The following is a 25,735-nucleotide window of genomic DNA, read 5'->3' as shown; positions in this document are numbered from 1 at the left end:
CTCACTTTCTCTATATGTAGATCCTCTTGTACTTGTCATTTGCATTTGCACAATTTTCTCAATAAAAAGTTTCTGCAAAAATGACTTTTATTCTTTAATTTCTTAAAAATTGTTTGTGTATTCAAGGGAGAGTATACCCAGGTGGGATTGCTGTGTCACAGTGAGCAGGTAGCACAGCCTGACAACTAACCTAACTCCCACAAACCCTTCCCCTCCGGCCTCACTCTGCACACACCCATCACAAGTGGTCAGCAGCACTTCAGTCACTTTTCCAGGCTGGAGTTAAATCTCCCATACATCTACCACCAGGCATTGCAAGGTACCAACTTCCTAGTCTCATGTGCAAACATACACATGCTGAGACAATGTGACTAGGGATTGGGAGCCTCATTCACCTCCCAGTTTGAGCCTAAATCCTTTCAGATCTGGGTGCAGCTCTAACACGATCCCTGTCCTAGCATGGGGGGGGCAAGCAGAGGGCAAGAGGAAATGAGAGCATATAGACAAAAGGAGGAGAGAGAGAGAGAGTCAAAATGTGACGGGGTGGGTGAGGAAGAAGTCAGGTTAACTATTTCCTGCTTGCTTTCCTCCAATTTCCTTAGTCTGACTTGGGAACAGGAGGTAGATCTAGTTTAAAACACCTTTTTTTTTCCTTGATTCTTAATGCCAAACAGTTTCTTTTTAAACTCTTGAACCTAAATGAAGTGCCATGCTGGGCCATTTCAAACAGCTATTAAGTGCCTGGAGTCACATATCACTCCAGAAATTCAAAGCCCAGCTGGTCAGAGTTTCCATCAAGAGGACTGCACAGGACACGATCACAGAATGAGAAAGCACAGGAAACCACTTGTTCAATATTGTTTGTGGTGGCTCTTTACAACAGCTATCTAATTCAGAGATAGCAGGAACTACAGATGCCGGAGAATGAGATAACAAGGTGTCGAGCTGGATGAACACAGCTTTTCTGTAGAAGGGTCTAGGTCTGAAAAGTCAGCTTTCCTGCTCGGCCTGCTGTGTTCATCCAGCTCTACACCTCGTTATCTCAGCTATCTAATTCACTCTACTTCCTGATTGCTACCATGAGACAAATTTACACCTCCAAGTATGTAAAACTAAAATTTCCTTTTGAGAGTTTGTGAATCTACTTCCACAATAGCCGGAGTAATGCATGCATTTACATTGTGACTTGCAGAATCAAAATAGTCATAAGAAATAGGGCCAGGACTAAGCCGGTCAGCCCATCAATACCGCTTCACCATTCAATAGGATCAAGCTGATCCAACATTCCTCACATCTACCTTTCTGACTTTGCCCCATAATTCAATTCCCCTACTGATCAGCTTTAAATATTCACAAAGGCTTTGTCTCTTCAGTTCTGTGGGAAGATGTTCCAAATACATTCAACTTTCAAGAAATGCCCCATCTCAATCTTAAACTGACACGCCTTTTATTTGGAGACTATGCCCTCTGGTCCCAGACTCACCCATGAGTGACAACATCCTCAACATTTACCCTGTCAACCCTTTAAGAAACCTAAATATTTCAATGAAATCACCTCCTCTTTCAAAACTCGATTGAGTAAAATCCCAATCTGTTTAGCAGGGTGAGGGAGCAGCCTAGTGGTATTATCACTGGACCGTTAATCCTGCCATGGCAGACCATGGAATTGAAACTGCCATCCTCGCCTGGTCTGGTCCACAGACCCACAGCAATGTGGTTAATTCTTAAATTGTCCTCTGGACTACTAGGAACAGGCAATAAATGCTCGCCCATCCAGTGACACCTTCATCCCGTGAATGAAAAGCAAAAACACCTTGCTCACAAGACCATTCCTCTGAGACTTCCCTGAACTGCATCCAAGGAAACGACACTTTTAGATAAGGGGGGCCAAAACTGCTCACTTTATTTTAACAATTTATGCCGTTTCTTCTGGCCAGTACTACTATAGTGAACATTTGCTTTAAATGTCAGTCAATGCCTATCCTTCTCTGCACTGAATGTTACCTTCCCTGGTCGTCCTCCTCCCATGCTGCACTGCCCCCACCACACCCCACCAACCCACTTAAAAGATAATAATCTCTGAAGCTAAAATTCTCTGTTGTCCAGAGTCCTGGTTTAAAAAAAAAATTGTCCTCCACACTAAAATCCCGACCGTGTGGAAACAGGCCCTTCAGCCCAACGACTCCAAACCAAACCTTGGAGCATCCCACTCAGAGCCATGCCCCTAAAATCCACTTCATCTACACATTACTGGCAATTTAACACAGCCAATCCACCCTAACCTGCACATTTTTTGTACTATGGGAGGAAACCGGAGAACCCGGAGGAAACCCACGCAAGACACGGGGAGAATGCGCAAACTCCACACAGTCAGTTGAGGCTGGAATTGAACCCAGGTCCCTGTGCTGTGAGGCAGCAGTGCTAGCCACTATGCTGCCCCCGAGACATAACCTTACAGCAGGCTTCACTTATCATTTTTGCTTCTATACTCTATTTGTAAAGCCAGGAATAGCATTTTCTTCAACATCTTTATTCAGCTTCTCTCACTACTTTCAAAAGATTGCTCAAAAATCTAATGAATGTAATAACAATCATTAAATCTATACGGAGTGTCATTTATCAATCCACACCTTTGTAGTATGGATTAAATTTTGTACCAGTCAGAACTTAAATTATTTTGTACCGCTGGAATTAGATTGACCGTGATCACCAAGTTTATCTATATACACAGTTGAAAACCTCCAAAATCTCAATCCTTCAATTCTCATAGAACATAGAACATTACAGCACAGTACAGGCCCTTTGGCCCTCGATGTTGTGACGACCTGTCATGCCGATCTCAAGCCCATCTAACCTACACTATTCCATGTACGTCCATATGCTTGTCCAGTGACGGCTTAAATGTACTTAAAGTTGGTGAATCTACTACCATTGCAGGCAAAGCGTTCCATTCCCTTACTGAGTAAAGAAACTACTTCTGACATCTGTCCCATATCTTTCACCCCTCAATTTAAAGCTATGCCCCCTCGGGCTCGCCATCACCATCCTAGGAAAAAGGCTCTCCCTATCCACCCTATCTAAGCCTCTGAATATTTTATATGTCTCAATTAAGTCACCTCTCAACCACCTTCTCTCTAACGAAAACAGCCTCAAGTCCCTCAGCCTTTCCTCGTAAGACCTTCCCTCCATACCAGGCAACATTCTAGCACCCTTTCCAAAGCTTCCACATCCTTATAATGTGGTGACCAGAACTGTACGCAATACTCCAAGTGCGGCCGCACCAGAGCTTTGTACAGCTGCAGCATAACCTCTTGGTTCCAGAACTCGATCCCTCTTAATAAAAGCTAAAACACTGCCTTAACAGCCCTGTCAACCTGGGTGGCAACTTTCAAGGATCTGTGTACATGGACACCGAGATCTCTCTGCTCATCTACACTACCAAGAATCTTACCATTAGCCCTGTACTTTGCCTTCCAGTTACTCCTACCAAAGTGCGTCACCTCACTTGTCTGCATTAAACTTCATTTGCCACCTCTCAGCCCAGCTCTGCAGCTTATCTATGGTCTCTCTGCAACCTACAGTGTCCTTTGCCACTATCCACAACTCCACCAACCATAGTGTCGTCTACAAATTTACTAACCCATCCTTCTACACCCTCATCCAGGTCATTTTTATAAATGACCAACAGCAGCGGACCCAACACCAACCCTTGTAGTACTCCACTAGTAACTGGTCTCCAGGATGAACATTTCCCATCAACTATCACCCTGTCTTCTTTCAGCAAGAAAATTTCCGATCCAAACTGCTATATCTCCCACAATCCCATTCCTCCACATGCTGTACAATAGCCTATTGTGGGGAACCTTATCGAACACCTTGCTGAAATCCACATACACCACATCAACCGGTTTACTCTCATCTACTTGTTTGGTCACCTTCTTAAAAGAAATCTAAGGTTTGCGAGGCACGACCTACCCTTCACAAAACTGTGCGACTATCCCTAATCATTTATTCTTTTCCAGATGATTATAAATCCTCTCTCATAACCTTTTCCAACACTTCAACTGAGGTAAGGCTCACTGGTCTATTATCACCAGGGGTGTCTCTACTCCCCTTCTTGACTAGGGGAACCACATTTGCTTTCCTCCAGTCATCTGGCGCTATTCCTGTAGACAATGACGAGTTAAAGATCAATGCCAAAGGCTTGAGAATCTCCTCCCTGGCTTCCCAGAGGATCAGAGGATAAATCCCATCCGGCCCACGGGACTTATCTATCTTCACCCTCTGAAGGATTTCTAATACCTCTTCCTTGTGAGCCTCAATCCCACCTAGTCTAGTAGCCTGTATCTCAATATTCTTCTCAACAACATTGTCGTTTTATAGAGCGAATACTGTCGAAAAATATTCATTTAGCACTTCCCCTATCTCCTCTGACTCCACACACAACTTACCACTACTATCCTTGATTGGGCCTAATCTTACACTCGTCATTCTTTTATTCCTTAACTATAGGAAGCCTTAGGGTTTACCCTGATCCTATCTACCAACAACTTCTCATGTCTCCTGACTCTTCTGAGCTCTCTTTAGGTCTTTCCTGGCTACCTCGTAGCCCTCAAGTGCCCTAACGGAGCCTTCACATCGCATCCTAACATAAGCCGCCTTCTTCCTCTTGAAGGGAGATTCCACCTCCTTCGTAAACCACAGCTCCCACGCTCTACCACTTCCTCCATGCCTGACAGGTACATATTTATCATGGACACAGGATCTTTTCCTTGAATAAGCTCCACATTTCTAATGTGCCCATCCCCTGCAATTTCCTTCCCATCCTATGCTCCCTAAATCTTGCCTAATCTCATTGTAACTGCCTTTCCCCCAGCTGTAACTCTTGCCCAGTGGTATATACCTATCCCTTTCCATCACTGAAGTAAGCATAACAGAATTGTGATTGCTGTCACCAAAGTGCTCACCTACTTCCAAATCTAACACCTGGCTGGGCTCATTACCCAGTACCAAATCTACTGTGGCTTTACCCCTTGTTGGCCGATCTACATACTGTGTCAGGATGCCCTCCTGCACACACTGGACACAAACTGACTTGTATAGTACTCAAACTATAGTGTTCCCAGTTAATATTTGGAAAGTTGAAGTCCCCCATGACAACTACCCTGTCTCACTCCTATCGAGAATCATCTTTGCTATCCTTTCCTCTACATATCCTTAGATTTGTCTAGAGGTTCTGCAACCTCTGAGCACATCCTTTGACTACCACCAGGCATAGCAAGTTTTAATGTTAAAATATTGTGTAGTCAATCTCCGAGGAACCACCTCCTGAGCTATTTTATCCTATCCAGTTTCTCCACCTCTTTCTTTCACTAAGAATGGCTACATCTTTGATTTGTAAATATAGTTTCTCATTTTAATAGCTTAGCTATGCTTCAGCCTCACGGTATGATCAGAGATCAACAGATTTCAGAATGAGATACAAAAATACAGGGAAAAAAACATTGAAGTAAAAGACGAGCAATGATCAAAGAATGGCAGAGCAGGCTAAAGTCCCCATCAGTCCCACCTTTAAGCTAGTGCAGTCAATTTTAAGAGAAATAGAAGTTACACACCCACACGAACAAAATTTCATCTACTGTCCAAAAAAAAAATGCTATTTAAAAAAGGGATAAAACAAGCAAGAACTTCCTTACCATTTGAATGCATCATCGGAGGTGGAGGCATTGGCGGCTGCTGGAACGCTCCTTGTGGAAATGCCTGTGGTGGCTCTCCATATGATCCTTGGGGAAAACCAGGCTGTCCGTAGGCAGACTGGGGATAAGGTGGCTGCACATAACCAGCTGATGGAAAAGCTGGCTGCCCAAAGCCAGCCTGTTGAAAAGGGGGCTGCCCAAACGCAGCTTGTGGGAAAACAGGCTGTCCATATGGTGGAGGCTGTTGTGGATAATGGTCGTTTCCATACGACATCTCGTTACGTGGATAAGGAGGCTGTTGTGGATCTCCCGAGACCAGGTAGGTCTTCTCCTGCGACATTATCAATGTTATAGATCCTTATTCTTGATCTGGGAAACAAAAAAATGCCTTAAATATAAATTTGCACATTGTTATTGACTTCTCAATCACTTACCACATGGGGGTTGGTGAGGCAGGAGAGGCAGACTTTAAGCAAAAAGGTCTTGGTTAAGGAATCATACCAAAAAATGGTAACAGTGACCATCACGAGCACAAATTCTATAGAGAGCAAGTCCTGTCTTCACATGGAGAAGGCACGCCATCAGATTGGTGTAGCACTTTCACCACATTTCATTCATTTCGAGTCAAAGTCTTTGAAACAGACCTGCCGAAAGATGACTGCTATCCATGAAGTGTCACACTTCAAATGTGATCTGCAACCTCAGGAAAAATGTGGAAGCATTGGTAAGAGATTTACCAGGATGTTGCCTGGAATGGACAAAAGGCCATGTGAGGAAAGGTTGAGCGTGCTAGGTCTTTTCTCTTTAGAATGAGAAAAAGGATGAGAGGTGGCTTGATAGAGGTGTACAAAATGATCAGAAGTATAGATAGAGTGGACAGCCAGAGGCTTTTTCCCTAGGGTGGAGATAGCTATTATGAAGGGCATTGTTTTAAAGTGAGTGGAGGTAGATATAGGGGAAAATGTCAGAGGTCAGTTCTTTACTCCATGGTAGGGGCATGGAATGAGATAAGCATACGGATGATACTACCAAGGTAGGTGGAGGTTAGGTAGACCTTAGGATTAGGGTAAAGGTTTGGCACAATATTGTGGGCCGAAAGGCCTGTACTACTCTACTCTATGTTCATGGTCCACAAATCCCCATTCTACCGTCATAATCAAACCAGATGATCAAGATTAGTTTAAACAGTGCAGGAGGGCAAACCACAAACATAATAAAATTAAAGCATCACTGACAAAATCATCTCTCAGAAGTCCAAATATTGGTATTCAGTGTCCAAATACACTCATGTATGGCAGGATATAACTATATAGTTCCACAATATTCTGCTGTTTATTCAGGGTTCATCAGGAGGAGTCCTTTCCCGAACAGCTTTTACCACCTGAGGTTATCAGCAGCAAGACACACGTGCACTCTTGCTTTCTCTGATCATGACAGTAGTAGTTTTATGCAGTTTTCCCAAACTTCCTTTCCAGCTAAACAATACCACACCAGTTCATTGTTTGGCTGCATCTGATTTACAAAGCACTTCTCTAGTACAATAAACCTTGTAAGCGGCACTTACAGGGCCAGGACTGTGCCAGCGAATCAAAATGTTCTAGTTGATCAAGGCAAGGTCCCTTCACACACACTAAGAAATAGAAGTGTAATGCAGAGGGTATTATACACTAGATTTACAGCATATATTACAATTATTACACAATTTTGCCTTCAATAATAAACAAAAAAAAAATCAGACCTCCTCCTCCCTATCCCTGTAAGTTTAAGGCCTTATCTGCAGCAGCTCAAGTTGTACAATAAACCAGGCAAAAGTTGAACATGTCCCAATGGAATTAATCACGCCAATTTCCCATGATCAATACACCTTCATGCACACTGGTCTTTAAAGTGTTGCTTCACATTCTCAAACCTGTTTAAATACTACTAATTTGTACACAACTTGGTACCAACTCTTGACTGTAACCCTTGAGGTCCTGCATTTTAATGCAGGCCTCAATTCCTCAAAGCATCTTTTTTAGTTCTATCTGCATCATAGTTCCTGTGTGAATCACAATACTGAGCTTCTCCCCTAACCACTCCAGAGTTCATCTCTAGACAAGGCAATATCCTTAACTTCAGCAATGGACAGATAACATTCAGAACACTACACAGAAGAGCATCTGTCCCTCTGGCAATGCCATCTCTTTTCATAATCATGCACATCTTCAGTTCCCCACTTGAACAGCATCCTGCACAGTGCATGATCTGTAAGCTCATCCATCCTGGTCTCATCTGAATGGATAACAAACACCTAATACCAGTGGATGTCAAAGTCATAGCTCAGTAACTTTATCCTCATAGTTGCTTGACTTAGTCATACTAATTTCAGAGTATTGACCTACTGTGAGGTTCTACTTCATTTTAGGATTTCAACTTAATGTAATTTTCTAATGAGTTTTTTGTCCCTTGGTGTCTATATAATAGATGTTTCTTCTTTATAGCATAAATGTAGTCTAGTTGTGCAACTTCGCCAGGTTAATTTTAACATTTTAAAGTATGGCTGGTGCTGCTCCCGGCACACTGTCTCGCATTCAAAAGTGGGATCAATCCCCTGGCTTAAAATAACAGATGGATGTTTCAGACCATGAAGATACTGATTGTTGTATAAAGTAAAATTCTGCTACTGACAATGTGCTGCTCTTCATTAATAGTTTTGCTGCTCAAATCTTTTGAGACTCAAGTGTTAGGATGATAAAGCACTGGCTTCCACAAGGACTGAGATGTACTGACACTGATGGATGTAACATGTAGATTTTTTTTGGGTGGGTGGGGAGGAATTAAAAAACAGTGCAAATTTCAGTAGGTTCCACATTCTTGATTCCCTGTTGGCTTAGGTCAAGCCTGGGCTCAAGCCTAGCAAACTCAGATCAAGGAGCATTAGGAATAAATACTGGCCTTGTCACATCCAGTGAGTTTTAATTAACAATTCACATACCAAAAAGCAACAACAATCCAAGAAATTCAGTGAAGCTGAAGACAAGCTACAGTTTTCAGGAGACTGAAGCATAAATAGGAACAGGAGTATGCCATTCAGTCCCTCAAGCCAGCTCCGCTATTGGGGTCAATGCAGACTGAACACATCTTCACTGTGCTGCCCTTGCCCCATAGCCCTCAATTCCCCTACCTATTCAATCTTTCACTCACACACTCTGCCAAAACAGCTCAGTTCCAAAAACTGAATCCTGATGCTGTTCGGCCCGCTGTGTTCATCCAGCTTCACACCATGTTATCTCAGATTCTCCAGCATCAGCAGTTCCTACTGTCTCCCTCAAATGTTCCTCCTCACCTCAGTGTTAAATTGGCACCTGTTAATTCTAGGATTGACCCCCTGGTCCTAGACTCTCAAAAAGGAGAATCTACTCAACATTTACCCTGTCAGGCCCCTTGAGAATCCTGTATGTTTCAACCAGGTCACCCTTCATTCAAAATTTCATTTAAGTCCCAACCTGTTCAGCCTTTGCTCGTAAGCCAATCCCTCACACTAGAGATCATCCTCGTAAATCTTCTCTGAACTGCCTCCAAAATGATAAAATATCTTAAATAAGGGGATCAAAAGTGCTAACACTACTCCAAGTGTAGTCTCACAAACACATCCCTACTCATACTCCAAACCCTTGAAAACAAGTATCCGAGGTAATCCAGTTTATGGCAGTTTACAATCCATGGGACACTCCCCTAGCTGCAGGTTGCTGAACCATTTGCTTAGGTGCAACACATTGTTAACTGTTTAATGTGTGAAGCTGGATGAACACTGCAGGCGAAGCTGCATCTCAGGAGCACAAAAGCTGACGTTTCAGGCCTAGACCCTTCAGAGAGGGGGAACGGGAGAGGTGGAGGCGGACCGAAGATGGACAGAAAAGATAGATGGATGGAGAGGAGAGTATAGGTGGGGAAGTAGGGAGGGGATAGGTCAGTCCAGGGAAGACTGACAGGTCAAGGAGGCGGGATGAGGTTAGTAGGTAGAAAATGGAGGTGTGGCTTGAGGTGGGAGGAAGGGATAGGTGAGGGGAAGAACAAGTTAGGGAGGCAAGGGCAGGCTGGGCTGGTTTTGGGATGCAGTGGGGGAAGAGGAGATTTTGAAGCTTGTGAAGTCCACATTGATACCATTGGGCGGCAGGGTTCCCAAGCAGAATATGAGTTGCTGTTCCTGCAACCTTTGGGTGGCATCACTGTGGCACTGCAGGAGGCCCACGATGGACATGTTGTCTGAGGAATGGGAGGGGGAGTTAAAAAACGGTTCACGACTGGGAAGTGCAGTTGTTTATTGCGAACTGAGCGGAGGTGTTCTGCAAAGCAGTCCCCAAGCCTCCGCTTGGCTTCCCCAGTGTAGAGGAATGGATACAGTATACCACATTAAGCAGACGTTCACCTGCACATCTGCCAATATGGAAGGTCATCTTGGGCCCTGGGATGGGGGGGTGGGGTGGGGGTGAGGGAGGAGGTCTGGGGGCAAGTGTAGCACTTCCTGTGGTTGCAGGGGAAGGTGCCAGGTGTGGTGGGGTTGGAGGGGAGTGTGGAGCGGACAAGGGAGTCACGAAGAGTGTGGTCTCTCCGGAAGGCAGACAAAAAAAAAAGGGTGGGGATGGAAAAATATATATGTCTTGGGTGGTGGGGTCAGATTGTAGATGGCAGAAGTGTCAGAGGATGACACGTTGTATCCGGAGGTTGGTGGGATGGTACGTGAGAACAAGGGGGATCCTCTTGGGGCAGTTGTAGCGGGGGCCGGGTATGAGGGATGTGTTGCGGGAAACGCGGTCAAGGGCGTTCTCGACCACTGCGGGGGGAAGTTGCAGTCCTTGAGGAACTAGGACATCTGGGATGTGTGGGAGTGGAATGCCTCATCCTGGGAGCAGATACGGAGGCAGAGGAATTGGGAATAGGGAGATGGAAATTTTGCAGGAGGGTGGGTGGGCGAAAGTGTATTCTAGGTAGTTGTGGGAGTCAGTGGGCTTGAAATGGACATCAGTTTCTAGCAGTTACCTGAGATGGAGACAGAGATCCAGGAAGGTGAGGGATGTGTTGGAGATGGCCTAATACTCGACAGCATCATCTCAGGATTGTTTAACTTCAGGGAAATTAAGCAATATGCATTGAGTTGAAACCCAAAGTCATTCATAATACCACAGAAAAAGGCAAAGGTGGCTACAATGACCCTCACCCCATCCCCCTCTCCGATGAAGGGTCTAGGTCCAAAACGTCAGCTTGTGCTCCTGAGCCTGCTGTGTTCATCCAGCCTCACATTTTATTATCTTGGATTCTCCAGCATCCGCAGTTCCCATTATTACTATTATCTATTCTCATTTGTTTTAAAGAAATTCTCAAAATAATCCTGATGGAGTATTTACTCCTTTCATGATCATATTGTCAGCCAAGTTCAGAGACTTCTTCTCTAATACTTTATCTGTACCATCTCCTCTTAAGATCTCCTTTAAGGCTATCCAAATATCTCCTTTGACTTGGCATACATGTGTGTTCAATTACACCTATCAGATGCATTTAACACCTGCTTGTTATGCAATAGGAAAAAGCAACAGCAACCAGTTTCCAATTCTCCAAGCAGTTTGCCTGAAATAATATAATGTGACTCATTATATGAGGAGCATGGCAACAGAACAACCCACCTACACATTTTCCTCCCATCTTGAAAAATAGATTTCTCAGGATTTAATTAGTTCATTTACAACCTTGCCTTGATGTAATGTATGCAGTACCATCTTGCAAATTTCTATGATGCAGGTGCTCAAAGCCACCTTTAAAATCCTAGACGAGGAAGGGAGGTTTTCCAATATTCAGGACAATACAGCCTACTCAAAATGGTATCTGAGCCATCATTTCGACATTTATTGCTGCAATTTCAATCATGGCCAAGGCAACATGAACTCTCGCAGAGATTCCATGGTAATTCAAAAAGTCTTTAAACACCACGTTCAAGCCCACAGCCTCTACCATCAAGAGGAACAAAGACAAGATATATGTCCTCTCTCCAAAACTATTTCCATTCCAAACTGACTTGTCAATTAGAGTCAACTTGTGCCTTTGAACCCTATTTCTACCAAACTATTGACAACCCAACTTCCGTTCTTGGCCATGTTTTCATAAGTGTCATTAGACGTACAGCACCATTTGGTCTGACCCATCCATGCCAACCAACTAGATATCATAAATTAATCTGGTTCCATCTGCCTGCATTTGGCCCATATCCCTCTGAACCCTTCCAATTCATATGCCCATTCATGTGCCTTTTGAAAGTTGCAATTGTACCAGATGCTCTCACTTCCTTTGGCAGCTCATTCCACACATGCACCACCACCCTGTGTAGAAGAATTGCCCCTCAGGTCCCTTTTAAAATGTTCCCCCTCTCATCTTAAACCCTTGCCCTGGAAAAAAAAAAGACCTTGCCCTTCATGATTTCATCAACATCTAAAGAAGTTTTAGCTGGTGATAGTTACCAGTGCCCATTTATTAAGCATGGTTTCCCATCCCAGCAACACCTTCCACCTACGTAACTTGTCCTCCATATTTCTTCTAAACAGCTCTGATGGTTGATGGCTCAAAACAGCAGAAAGAGGTTTTCATCCTCCAACAGACTGATGCTGCCGTCAAACTCAAGTAATATCTTGTGTCTGACGATAGTATATAACCAGCTCAACATTTTCAGCTGCTTGCAGTCTTTGACCTGAACTAATCTCACATCCGCCAAGCGATATTCAGCAAGATTAAAAAATCTTAGCTAGAACAAAATTTGATGTCTCCCTCAAGCCAAGGCCTTGCATCACTGAACTCAGACAATTACTGTATTCAGTGGCCACTGGGCTTAAGATTGAGCAAAATCAAGTGAAGAAAAATGAATGAGCAAGTAAAAGTCAGTTGACCAAGGCGAACAAGCAGTATTTTGTAATAAGGAAGGAAGTCATTCAGTTCAGCATGTTAATGCTATTGTTCTGCAAGAACTACCCAGTTTATCCCATGCATGGTGCAAAGTTTTTATTTTTCAAATGATCTAAAACTGCTCTGTTTAAGAAAAAGGCTAAAAATTCAATTTTCTAGCCTTACATAAATTTATATCATTAAAACAATGTGTTAAAATGACACTTGCTGCCCAATAGATACACCTTTACACAGTGACCTGATCTATACTTCTAATAATGCCTAGCTGCTAGGTCAGATCGCCTCAAATTTTGTTCTTCTGAAGATATCTACCAATGTAACAAACTTCTCAACTGCAGGAACCATGCTGGTCAACAGGCATTTTAGACCCCAGTACACAGGGTACTTAAATAGCATATCACTGATTAAAGTGGAGCATAAGTGCCTTTTCACATCCTACATACACATTTTCTAACTGAAGTTTCCATTCTCCATCACAAGTCTTTACTACATCCAAGATAGTCATAAGATTGGAATTCACTCCTACTGGTCACAGGACTTGACACTAAACTGGTCTATAAATACTTGCAACCTGAAAAAGGACAGTAAAGAAAAGCAAGTGATCAGCACTTTTAATTTTAGTACAACTTACTGTAGAGCAAGATATGCCATATCAATTACTGCAGCTTCATGAACAAAATATTTGATTTTTAAGCTGCCACATATCTCCTCAAAATCACTCAAAGCTTTTCACAGACTTCATATAAACAGAACTAACAAAGTCAATGTAATTCAATGCCTTTATGACCCCCAAGCTATCAGATGACAAAGCCACAGACAGTATTTGGGCGTGTGGATGGAGGGGGTCAGGTGTAGAGAAGGATGTTTTATAAAAAAAAGAACCGAGGTTACGAAAGCAGCTAATAGTTTGATATAACAAGGCATAGAGCTGGATGAACACAGCAGGCCAAGCAGAGGAGCAAGAAAGCTAATGTTTCAACCAATTCCAATTGAAATTAAAAAAAAGAATGAATACCATTTATGCAAAAATATTCTGCCATTCAAACTGCTTCCATACAATCAGATTGCATACTAATCAAATGGAGATGATCCAGCAGCAGCTCCACTGTTTGGTTCTAAAAATGGATATGTTATTCCTAACTAGAATTGTGGCTTGCAATGTACAATAGCAAATTAAAAAAAATCAAAAGAACTGCGAATGCTGTAAAATCAGTAACAAAAGCAAAGTTGCTGGAAAAGTTCAGCAGGTCTGACAACATCTGAGAAGAAAAAAAAAGGGTCCGAGGAAGGATCACCAGATCTGTAGTGTTAACTCTATTTTCCTTCAGATGCTGCCAGCCCTGCTGAACTTTTCCAATTTTGTGTTTCTAATGTACAACAGCAAACCCTACTGGCTTAGCATTGAAGTTACATGTTAACGTTGAACAAAAAGCTTCTAAGTAGCCTAATCTTCAAATTTTAACTGTACCAATTCTATTATTTCTAATTGCTAATATTGAAAGTTAGTGCATCACCACCAACAACTCACTTTGACAGTGTTAGCTGTTGAAAAGGTAGTCACTTCTGAAGAAGGGTCATGGGACCTGAAATGTTAACTGCAGATGCTGGAGATTCCAAGATAATAAAATGTGAGGCTGGATGAACACAGCAGGCCAAGCAGCATCTCAGGAGCACAAAAGCTGACGTTTCAGGCCTAGACCCAGAGAGCTCTCTGATGAAGGGTCTAGGCCCGAAACGTCAGCTTTTGTGCTCCTGAGATGCTGCTTGGCCTGCTGTGCTCATCCAGCCTCACATTTTATTATCTTTGGATTCTCCAGCATCTGCAGTTCCCACTATCTCTAAGTAACAGCCCAACACTGCTTGTACAAAAGGTATGATTCCATGAAGATGACAATGCCCCAGACAGCACCATCACCACACCGGGTGAGGTTCTATCCCACCAGCAAGGCAGACCAATAGACAAAGCACAATGGTCAGAAGAGAGTTGCCCTGAATGTCCTCAACATGGCTGCCAGACCACAGGAAGTCTCGTGGCTTTTCTCATCCCCTGTTCAGAGGGAAAACAGAGCCAAAACATCTCAAAAACAAATCAATTGCTGCCAGACCTGCCAAGCTTAGTACACTTTAGTGCGAAACAAAGTAGTAACAACCTCTAGAGAACCATCATGTCTAGGAATAGATAAAGACAACACACCTATAACAAGTACAAAAAAGGGAGCAAAACACCTGAGAGAAGTGGAGGGGGAGCTCAATAAAGCAATTAGGAGAACAAAAAGGAAGTTATGAGAAAAGTTTGCAGGCAAGATTTGGGAAAATCCCAAAGATATTCTTTTCAATATACTTGTAGAACAACAAGGAGAAAAGGAGTAGGATCTATTAGAGACTGCACGTGTGCGTACATGATGTGTATTCCTAGAACATTACATGAGTACTTACCTCTACCTTTAGTCAGGAAAAGGAAGACAAAAGTGCAGAACAAGGTGAACTGTGAAGCTGAGCAGATTGATGCAAATAGCAGGGGGACTTAAGGTTTAAAAGTGAACAAATCCCCTTGGATGAAGGGGTGTGGAGCTGGATGAACACAGGCCAAGCTGCATCTTAGGAACAGGAAAGCTGACGTTTCGAAGGGTCTAGGCCTGAAACAACAGCTTTCCTGTTCCCGAGATGCTACTTGGCCTGCTGCGTTCATCCAGCTCCACACCTCTATCTTGGATGCTCCAACATCTGCAGTTATTATTTCTCCCTTTGGATGAGGTCTGGATGAGTTGTATTCCAAGCTGTTGGAGAAGACAGAAGAAATTACAGGGGCTCTGTTCAGAGTTCTTCCTGGATTTTGTCAGATGTGATGTACCCTTGATGAAGCAGTGCTGACTCAGCTCTATTTTACCATGCACATCCAAGTACTCCACAATCTAATCCTTAATGACAGACTAAAATCTTAACAATTGCAGTCAAGCTAAATTGGTCTATAATGTCCAATTTCCCATTTTTTTAAAAAATTAATTCTTGGGATGAGGCAGTCACTAGCCAGCCAGCATTTTTGCCCAGTTAAGAGTCAACCACACTGCTGTGGGTCTAGAGTCAAGTAGCCCAGATCAGAAAGGATGGCAGTTTCCTTCCCTAAAGGAAACCAGGTGGGTTTTTCCTGGCAATGGATTTGCAGGTCATTATTAGACTTAATTCCAGATATTTAATAAATTTAAATTTCCACCATCTGTTGTGGTGGCATTTGAACACAAGTCCCCAGAACATCACCTGGGGATTTGGATTAACAGTCTTTTGTGATGATACCACCAGGCCATTCCTTCCCCCCCGCCTTCTAAACAGGGCATGTACCATTACTTATTTTCTAGTCCTCTGGTCCCTCCCAGACTCACGATTCCTCAAAGATCACCAATGCCTCTACCACACCCTTAGCTATTTCCTTCAGAACTCTACAAGTGTAGCCTATCCAATCAAGGTGATTTATTCACCGTCAGACTTTTCAGCATTGCCAACACCTTTTCATTAAGGTGATGGCCACCACGGTCACCTCAACAGCCTATGACCCCCATTCTTTTGGAGTTTCATGATGCTGCTCCACGAGGGGTCAACAGCATTGGTTCCAAACAGACAGAATGATTAAACTTCAGAAGGGAGGTGAGACTAGCTTCATGAACAGAAGCCAAAGTGTAGTAAATGGCTTTGGGGGTGACTAGTCCAATCTAGTGAGATAATAAGTAGTGGACATGGAAGAGAGTTTCAGCAGATAGTTGAAAGTCAGTTCAACTAAGTAAAATGTTACAGGGGCAGAAATGGCACACAAAGGGGGACTGGACATTCATCTAGGAATCAAATTTAACACCAAGTTTGCAAAGATATTCATTCAATCTCAGCAGTGACAGGGAGAGGGATTGAGACGGTAGCTAGGGGGAAGAGACACTGAAAACAAAGATTTCCTAATATTTTGCTGGAGGAAATTATTATTTTACTAGATGTAGACAGGCAACAGCAGAGGAGTGGAGAGATCCAATTGTGGAGTAAAATTGGGAGTAGTCAGTATACAAACATAATACAACACTGGATTTGGGCTAGATAAGAACAGAACTTCTTTAGTCCCACCTCAGCTGGTCACTAGTCAAAAAGTATGGGAAGGAATGTAGTGTCAACCATTACTTGAACCAGATACAGGAAAATAAGGAGGGGAAAAATATTGTCTTAATCTAAAGCATGAATACACAAACATTAAAACCATGCCACTTACTTCTGAAGCTAAGCACTACAGACAAAAAGCTCCAGATTCAGATATCGGACTTGAGATTTAAGCATACTTAATAGATTGGAAACAAAGTGGCAGCATAGACAAGAGAACATATCCACAAGAACAATTTTTAGCCAATAAAACAAAGTCAGCTCAGCGATGGCCACTCTAGACTTGGTTTTGAGTGAATACAATAATTATGGAAACAAGTGTCCCACTCCTTCAATAAAATAAAAACCAATAAGCCTACTCAATAAGTTAGCTGGGATAGAGATAGCAATGAAGTCCAGCATTCAAAAAGCAGTCCACTGATCAAAACAAGCAAGCAACAAGTGTAATACAGACCATCCTTAGCATCCGAGAACAAAAAGGGTGGTGATAGGGTTACCTACATCCTGATGAGTGATCACCAAACCTACTTATGAACTGCACAGCGATCTCTCACAAAGGAGCCAGTTATAGCATTCAGACAGGACTCAAACTAACAGACCACACTTAATCTTAATTCAGAACACTGGATTTTAATTTATCAAATACTCAGATCACAAACCACATGTATACAGTAACAAAGAAAGCAAATTCACTTTGGTCTGGCACTAACAATGCCAACAAAAATGATAAGTAGCAGAGAGAAACAATTTCTCTACATATTCTATAGAAGTTACTATAAATGGAGAAAGACACATAGCCAAAACAAACTTAAGGCAGCTTATCTATAGATAAAATTAATCCACTCAGATCCTAGTAAAGACCATAAAGAGACAGGTGTGGAAGTAAGGCCATTTGGCCCATGGAGTCCACTCCTCCTTTTAATCATGGCTGATGGGCATTTCAACTCCACTTCCGTGTACTCTCCCCTTAGCCCTTAATTCCGTGAGATCAAGAATTTATCATCAATCTCCGCCTTGAAGGCATTTAACGTCCCAGCCTCCACTGCGCTCCGTGGCAATGAATTCCACAGGTCCACCACTCTCTGGCTGAAGTAGTGTCTCATTTCCGTTTTAAATTTATCCCCTATAATTCTAAGGCTGTGCCCACGGGTCCTAGTCTCCCCGCCTAATGGAAACTACTTCACAGCGTCCACCCTTTCTAAACCATACATTATCTTGTTAGTTTCTATTAGATCTCCCCTCAACCTTCTAAACCCCAATGAATACAATCCCAGGACCCTCAGCCGTTCATCGTACGTTAAACCTAGCATTCCAAGGGTCATCCAGGTGACTCTCCGCTGGACACGCTCCAGTGCCATTATGTCCTTCCTGAGGTGTGGGGCCCAAAATTGGACCCAGTATTCTAAAATGGGGCCTAACTAGAGCTTTATAAAGCCTCAGAAGCACATCGCTGCTTTTATTTTCCAACCCGAGATAAACAAGAACATTACATTCGCTTTCCTAATCACGGACTCTACCTGCAAGTTAACATTTAGAGAATCCTGGACCAACACTCCCAGGTCCCTTTGTACTCCAGCTTTAAGAATTTTCTCACCGTCTAGAAAATATTCCATGTCTGTATTCTAAACTTCGCCAGAATGCCCCTAGTCCCTTCATCCAGACGATTAATATATTTTACATATTAATATAAATGATGCCAGTGAATTTACACAATTGCAAAAATATAGGCCAATGATAGCATAATGCAATACACAATAGCAGGACAGCTACATACCTGGAAACAAAAATTATTTTGCATCAAGCTGCAAAATGCTGGACTCTGTTTAAAATTCAGGCAGTTTTCCAGAGGGAGAAGTGGAATATTTGTGCTGCACACTAATGCACTAGAATATTTGCTTTGAATAAAGAAAATACGGAGTTTCAAAATGCTCACCTATTTTATCTGAAAACTTAATCTCCCACTTGAATTCGGCTTTACAAAAGGAGTTACATTTTATGACCATTAGCTCAAATAGTATTCAGTACTTTCCATAGTGAATAACTGACAGGGATATGGCTCGTCAACCTGTCAGCAAGGACCACTCATGACATCATTCAGAGCTTGCCACAAAAAAAGTGTATGTCAAAAGAACCTAGTTAGAGGACCCATTTCCGAAGAAGGGTCTATGCTCGAAACGTCAGCTTTCCTGCTCCTATGATGCTGCGTGGCCTTCTGTGTTCATCCAGCTCTACACACTTATAGAGATGTTCCAGGTTTGCCGTTCCTGGATTCAAATAAATGCCTGGTGGTAGAGTTTGTCAGGAAGGTTACTACAAAACAGGGCAGAGATAGGCTGAGCAGAAACCACAATTTAGGTCACTGAAGAAACATGTCCTACTGCACACGACATGTAAAAATGAACATGTTTCAATACTGGACATCAAGTCTAAAAAGAAAGTAACACTAAAATATCCAAACAGAACAACAAATATTCACAACAATGAACAGATTTCTAAATTGATTGAGCAGGGAGTTGTGGATGAAACAAAAACAGAGGTCCACTGGACCCAAAGCATTGACTTGGCATTATCACCACAGATGCTGCCAGACCTATTGATTTTCTCCAGGAAATGCAGTTCCTGGTTTTATTTAGTGTTAGATGTCAGGGACTTGACAAATGAGCTGGTTAAGTGTCAGATGTATATTTAAGAAATTCTTGCAGTTTCACGACAGGATTCTTAAAACTTTTAAGATAGCTGCCCCACAGAAATAAAACTTAAGAGCTTGTTTAAATAGGCACAAGTTCAAAAGTTTACCTTATCCCCTCACATGAAGGTAACTGTCTAAAAATGTCTATAACTAGGAGACTTTTTAAAAAGGGGGGGGGGGGGAAGAAAAAAAAGAGTTCAAAAAGGAGGGGTTGGGGCAAGCTTGTTTTTTTTTTAAAAAGCAGTGGTAGGAGACTGGAACAAGCTGCCAGCGGCAGTGGTAGAGGCGGATATGACAGGGGCATCAGATTTCTAGATAACCACGCAAATATGCGAGGAATGGAGGGATAATGGGCCAAGGGTGTGCAGAAGGGATTAGTTTAATTTGGTTCGGGGGGGGGGGGTGTCACCGGACCCAAAATGTTAACTGTTTTCTCCTTCAGATGCTACCAGACCTGCTGAGCTTTCCCAGCAACTTTTTGTTTTTGTTCCTGATTTACAGTATCCACAGTTCTATTTGGTTTTTAAATTTGGTGTCGCGTTCGGCCAAAGGAACTGGTCCTGTGCTGCAGTGTTCTACATTCCATGTTCTATAAGCAATTCTGATCTTCACACCGTCAGAAGGACTGATTCACTGGAGAGATGCACAGGAGATTCTCAAGGACGTTGCCCAAGGTGAAAATTTAGTCAGAGACTGGATAGGCTGTATGTTTTCTCCTTGGAGCAGTGGAAGCTGGGTGGGTGGGAGATCTGATTGAGGAATACAAAATTGAGAGGCATAGCCGGAGTAGATCATGAGAATCTCTTCTCCGTTGCTGATGTGTCCAAGACCAGACAGCATAGGTGAGATGAAAAATAGTTTGAAGATGAGAAGTAAAACACTAACCCAGAGGGTGTTAGAAATACAGAACATGATGCCAGAGAGAGTGTGATGGAGCCAGATACCCAGGTGTAAATTTTAGCAAGGGTAGGTACTTAACATGTTGGAGCATAGAGGGCTACAGATCAGGTGAAGGAAAATGGGATTAGTGTAGTCTAGTGTTTGGTCAGCATAGTCACGTTGAGCTTAAAAAAGGGCCTGTTTCTATGCTGTAGGAATCTGTTTTAAATATAACATTGAGCGCTTTAGGTCAATTAACTACACTTCATAAAGACACCTTGTTGATCACAAGCTCCCCATAATTATACAACCACTTTACAGCCAACTAAACCTTAGCATATCAATCTGTTCCTTCATTTTATGAGCTCTCAGACACCAGAATGTTAGACAAGAATCCCTTAGCTTTCTAAAGGCAACAGATTTGTATAAAAAAGAAACATTATTTTTTTCTCTCCACATTAAAGAGCTCCAACAGCTTCTTCCAGTGTGCTCAAAAATCTTGGTATTTTCTCCCCACTTTGTTGAAGAATCAGGTTACCTGACTGCTATTCAGCCATGCACCACCCCCACCCCACCTTTGATTTGGAAGCAAAAATAGAAATTGCTGGAAGTGCTCAGCAGGTCCGGCAGCATCTGTAGAGAGAAAGCAGAGTTTGGGGCAGCATGATGGCTCAGTGGTTAGCACTGCTGCCTCACAGCGCCAGGGACCTAGGTTTGATTCTACCCTCCGGCAACTGTGTGTGGAGTTTGCACATTCCATGTCTGCATGGGTTGTCTCCCGTAGTCCAAAGATGTGTAGGTTAGGTGGATTGACCATGCTAAGTTGCCAGTAGAGTTCAAGAATGTGTAGATTAGGACAGTTACAGGGGCTGAGTCTGGGATGCTCCAAAGGTCGGTGTGGACTTGTTGGGTCGAAGAGAGTGTTTCCACACTGTAGGGATTCTAATGATTCTGCCGTTCGGGTCAAATGACCCTTCCCATAATCAGACTGTAGGTCACTCCTCACTTGTCATACAGCTGTTGACATTTCACTCACACCATCTGATACTCAATCTCCCGCAGAGGCAAAATACTTGGTCTGTTGACACACCACTCAGTATGAATTTTTGATCTGATTAGATTCGATTCCCTACAGTGTGGGAACAGGCCCTTCAGGCCAACAAGCCTACACCGCCCCTTGGAGCATCCTACCCAGATCCATTCACCCTTTAACCCACACATCCCTGAACACTATGGACAAATTTAGCACGGCCAATCCACCTGGCCTGCACATCTTTGGACTGTGGAAGAAAACCGGAACACCTGGTGGAAACCCCACACAGACATGAGGAGAATGTGCAAACTCTGCAGACAGTTACCGAGGCTGGAATCGAACCTGGGTCCCTGGAGCTGCGAGGCTGCAGTGTTAACCGCTGAGCCACCGTGCTGCCCATTGGTTTCTCTGCCTATAAATTCTGTGCCTGTGTACTTCCCTCTCACTTCACCTGCGATAAAGGGACAATGCTCCAAAAGTTGTCATTTCAACTAAACCTGTTAGACTATAACCTGGAGCCTTCTAATGAAGGGTCTAGGCTCAGAACGTCAGCTTGCATGTTCCTAAGATGCTGCTTGGCCTGCTGTGTTCATCCATCTCCACACCCCGTTATCGTGGATTCTCCAGCATCTGCAGTTCCCATTCTCGGAGACTGTAACCTGGTGTCATTTGACTTCTGGCCTTGTCCACTCTAGTCCAACGCTGGCGACTCCACATTTTGTCTGACTGAAGCTTTCATCTAGTGTTAAAGATAACAAGGTGCAGAGCTGGATGAACACAGCAGGCCAAGCAGCATCATAGGAACACGCAAGCTGACGTTTTGGGCCTACACCCTTCATTAGGAGGGTCCAGGTTATAGTCTAACAGGTTTAGTTGACGTGAGATTGCTCGCTGAGCTGCAAGGTTAGTTTTCAGATGTTTCGTCACCATTCTAGGTAACATCATAACATCAGCAGTGAGCCTCCGATGAAGCGCTGGTGTTATGTCCTGCTTTCTATTTATCTGGTTAGGTTTCCTTGGGTTGGTGATGTCATTTCCTGCATTGGTGATGTCATTTCCTGTTTTTTTCTCAGAGGATGGTAGATTGGCTCCAAATCAATGTGTTTGTTGATGGAGTTCCAGTTGGAATGCCACACTTCTAGGAATTCTCGTGCACGTCTCTGGCTTGTCCTAGGATGGATGTGTTGTCTCAATCTACCATCTCCTGACAAAAAGAACAGGAAATGACATCACCAGCCCAAGGAAACCTAACCAGATAAATAGAAAGTGGGACATAACACCACTGCTTCGGAGGCTCACTGATGTTGTTACCTAGAATGGTGACGCAACGTCTGAACCAGATAAATAGAAAGTGGGACATAACACCACTGCTTCGGAGGCTCACTGATGTTGTTACCTAGAATGGTGACGCAACGTCTGAAATCTAACCTTCCAGGTCAGCGAGCAATCTCACATCCAGAACCTCAACCTGAGCTACAAATCTTCTCAAAACTCGCTAGGTTTAGTTGAAATAACAAGCTTTTGGAGCATTGCCCCTTTTCTCAGGTAGAGAGAGGCAAGTACACAGGCACAGAATTTATAGGCAGAGAAACCAATGGACAGCACGGTGGCTCAGCAGTTAGCACTGCAGCCTCACAGCTCCAGGGACCCAGGTTCAATTCCAGCCTCGGTAACTGTCTGTTCAGAGTTTGCACGTTCTCCTAGTGTCTGCGTGGGGTTTCCACCATAGGAGCTCCTATGATGCTGCTTGGCCTGCTGTGTTCATCCAGCTCTACATGTTATCTTGGATTCTTCAGCATCTAGTGTTGTTTGTCAAAAGCTGTTCTTTCACACATGAATGTGTTCAGATGCCTCTCTGGTTTTCAATTGTCTGAGCTTAAATATTGCAAAGACCCATTGTCTCCAGGCAAACTTGTCTGCCTTGACTGAGGCATTCCTTGCTTTTTCAGTCATTTGTGTTATTTATTTATTTCAACTGCTCCGCTTATATTTCTGGTTCTATTAACCAGTGACTTATGTTTTACTGGAGCAGTTGCAAGCTGCTTAGTCAGTATACAATACCCTAAAGTGACATTTCACAGAATTGATTAGATATGGTTGCTGAATCCCTTTAAAACTTCTGAACACTTACTTTAAAAAATGCCACCTTTAGTCAAGAACGAGAACCTCTGCCACTGAAGTTTTAGAACTTTTGGATATGTTTAGCTCCAGGCTAAAAAAAAGCATTTACCTCACTTTCCCACAGGAAAAAATATGAACCCACCTTGCACTTCAGAATCTAAGTCAGAGGTCAACACAAGCAGCATCACTAAAGCCAAGCTTCAGGCTCAATGGTGATCTCCTCTACAACGGAGAGACAAAGCACAGATTGGGCACCACTTTGCAGAACAAAGATTCTGTCTGCAAAAACGACTCCAAGCTTCTGGGTGCCTGCCATTTCAAGTGGTGTTCCCCACCCAACATCTGTCTCAGGCTTACTACAGAGCTCTAGCAAAGGTCAGCATGATCTCAGCCTTCTGGACTTTACATAGAGTTCAATAATTCTAGGACCGGAGCACCTTCTCCCATAGCCTTGCCTCAACTCCCACATACTAAAACTCGCAGCACATGGGTCGCTACCACAACCGTCTCATCGAGATTATTAGTCAGCCTGAGAGAATGCCAGCCTACTTTTACCTCTTGTCTACTCACTTGATTTTCTCTTGGTGCCACCTATTGTTTAGTCAGCACCCTCCCGCCTACTTTTCTTAGCTTCAACCAGCTCTGAAGGTCACTGGACCTGAAACGTTAACTCTGCTTTCTCTCCATAAATGTTGCCAGAGCTGTTGAGGTCTTACATCAATTTCAGATTGTTTCTGGCTCCTCATTTCTCAATTTCAAATCATAAAATACTTTTTTTGGTTCACCAGAAAAATCTTCCACCGAGAACCTTTGAAGTTACATTCAACTTTAACACTGACGTGGTCTGATGTCAGTATCCAGCCAACTTGGCCTTCCAATTTGACTTCAATTTTGGAAGCTGTGCATTTGTGAAGCCGTACTTGGACTATTAACACTAGTGCTAATTTTTTCATACAAAATTGTTAATGCAAAGTGACAGTGAATCTGTTCAAACCAACTTAAAATCTAAGTGTTCAAAATGCCCTAGATACCCAACTTCTAGTTATAAATCCATTTATGACAATGTTTTCAAATTCCTGGTTCCCATCTTGCAAGAGGAAAAAAAATCTGCAAGCCGACTACCATGAAACATGACAAGACCTGCTAAAAGAAAACAAATCCAAAGAAGATGTGCAGGCGAGGTGGACTGGCCATGCTCAATTGTCCTGCAAGTGTTCAAGGCTGTTTAGATTAGATGGTGGATGGGATGCTCCGAGGGTCAGTATAGATTTGCTGGGACAAAAAAAAAAGGGGCTGTTTCCACACTATAGGGATGCTATGATCTAACCAAGTGCAATGACATACCATACTGCAAAGTACAAACCACTTGGGGCACACCACACAGCTGTTTGAGGAAAAAAATGTTATTGCCTTTGAGCTAACCTAATGCTGGGGAAGGTGTTGGCCTAGTGGTATCGCTCACTAGGCTGTTAATCCAGAAACCCAGGTAACACTGAGGACGTGGGGTTCGAATTCCACCACAGCAGATCGTGGAATTTGAAAAATCAATAAAATATCTGGAATTAAAGAATCTAATGATGACCATGAATCCATTGCCAGTTGTCAAGAAAAACCAGATCTGGTTCACTAATGTCCTCTAGGGAAGGAAACTGCCATTACCTGGTCTGGCCTACATGTGATTTCAGACCCACAGCAATGTGGTTGACTCTGCTTCACCCAAAGGGTTGTGAATCTGTGGAATTCCCTGCCCAGTGAAGCGGTTGACGCTAGTTCACTGAATGTTTTTAAAAGGCAAGGCTGGATGAGTGAAGAAAAACAAACCTACGCACATTTCAGCAGCTTCAACAGTTAATTCTGACTCTAGTAGATCCGCACTCCTAGGCACCAGCCTGCACATCTTTGGACTGTGGGAGGAAGCGGGAGCACCCAGGAGGAAATGCAGGCAGACACTGGGAGAATGTCTGTGCGAAGTTTGCACACCGAGCCACTGTGCTTTTTGTTGATAGATTTTCCTCAAATGGACCTAACCTCCTTCCCCACATTCCACGTTGTGATACAAACGTAAGCTTTTCTACAAGCCTTCCTTGGTCTATTTTATAAATAGTTGCACTTCTCTATTGAAGAGCACCCCTCGTGATTATTAGGCTGCAGCACCCACTTTTACAGGTTCTTAGTTGCAACCAATAGTTTTATATCAGCCAGGTAAGTGGTCCATCTGACATCAGATGGACCACAAGTGCAGCAGTTTGATCCCCTTAT

General features: G+C 43.1%; 1 protein-coding gene across 3 annotated transcripts in view; it reads right to left on the bottom strand.

Annotated features, from left to right (window-relative positions):
- The window catches only part of grinaa (glutamate receptor, ionotropic, N-methyl D-aspartate-associated protein 1a (glutamate binding)), a 77,862-nt gene that overhangs the window by 35,020 nt on the left and 17,107 nt on the right, over positions 1-25,735 (bottom strand). For all 3 annotated transcript variants that reach the window (XM_048554038.2, XM_048554020.2, XM_048554028.2), the window contains exon 2: positions 5,697-6,065. In XM_048554038.2, the coding sequence (XP_048409995.1) occupies positions 5,697-6,036 (340 nt within the window). In that variant the 5' untranslated portion in view covers positions 6,037-6,065. The remainder of the gene's footprint in view (positions 1-5,696; positions 6,066-25,735) is intronic.

The sequence above is a fragment of the Stegostoma tigrinum genome, chromosome 2, assembly GCF_030684315.1.
Source record: "Stegostoma tigrinum isolate sSteTig4 chromosome 2, sSteTig4.hap1, whole genome shotgun sequence".
Taxonomy (NCBI): Eukaryota; Metazoa; Chordata; class Chondrichthyes; order Orectolobiformes; family Stegostomatidae; genus Stegostoma; species Stegostoma tigrinum.
This window is presented reverse-complemented; position numbering and strand designations above follow the sequence as displayed.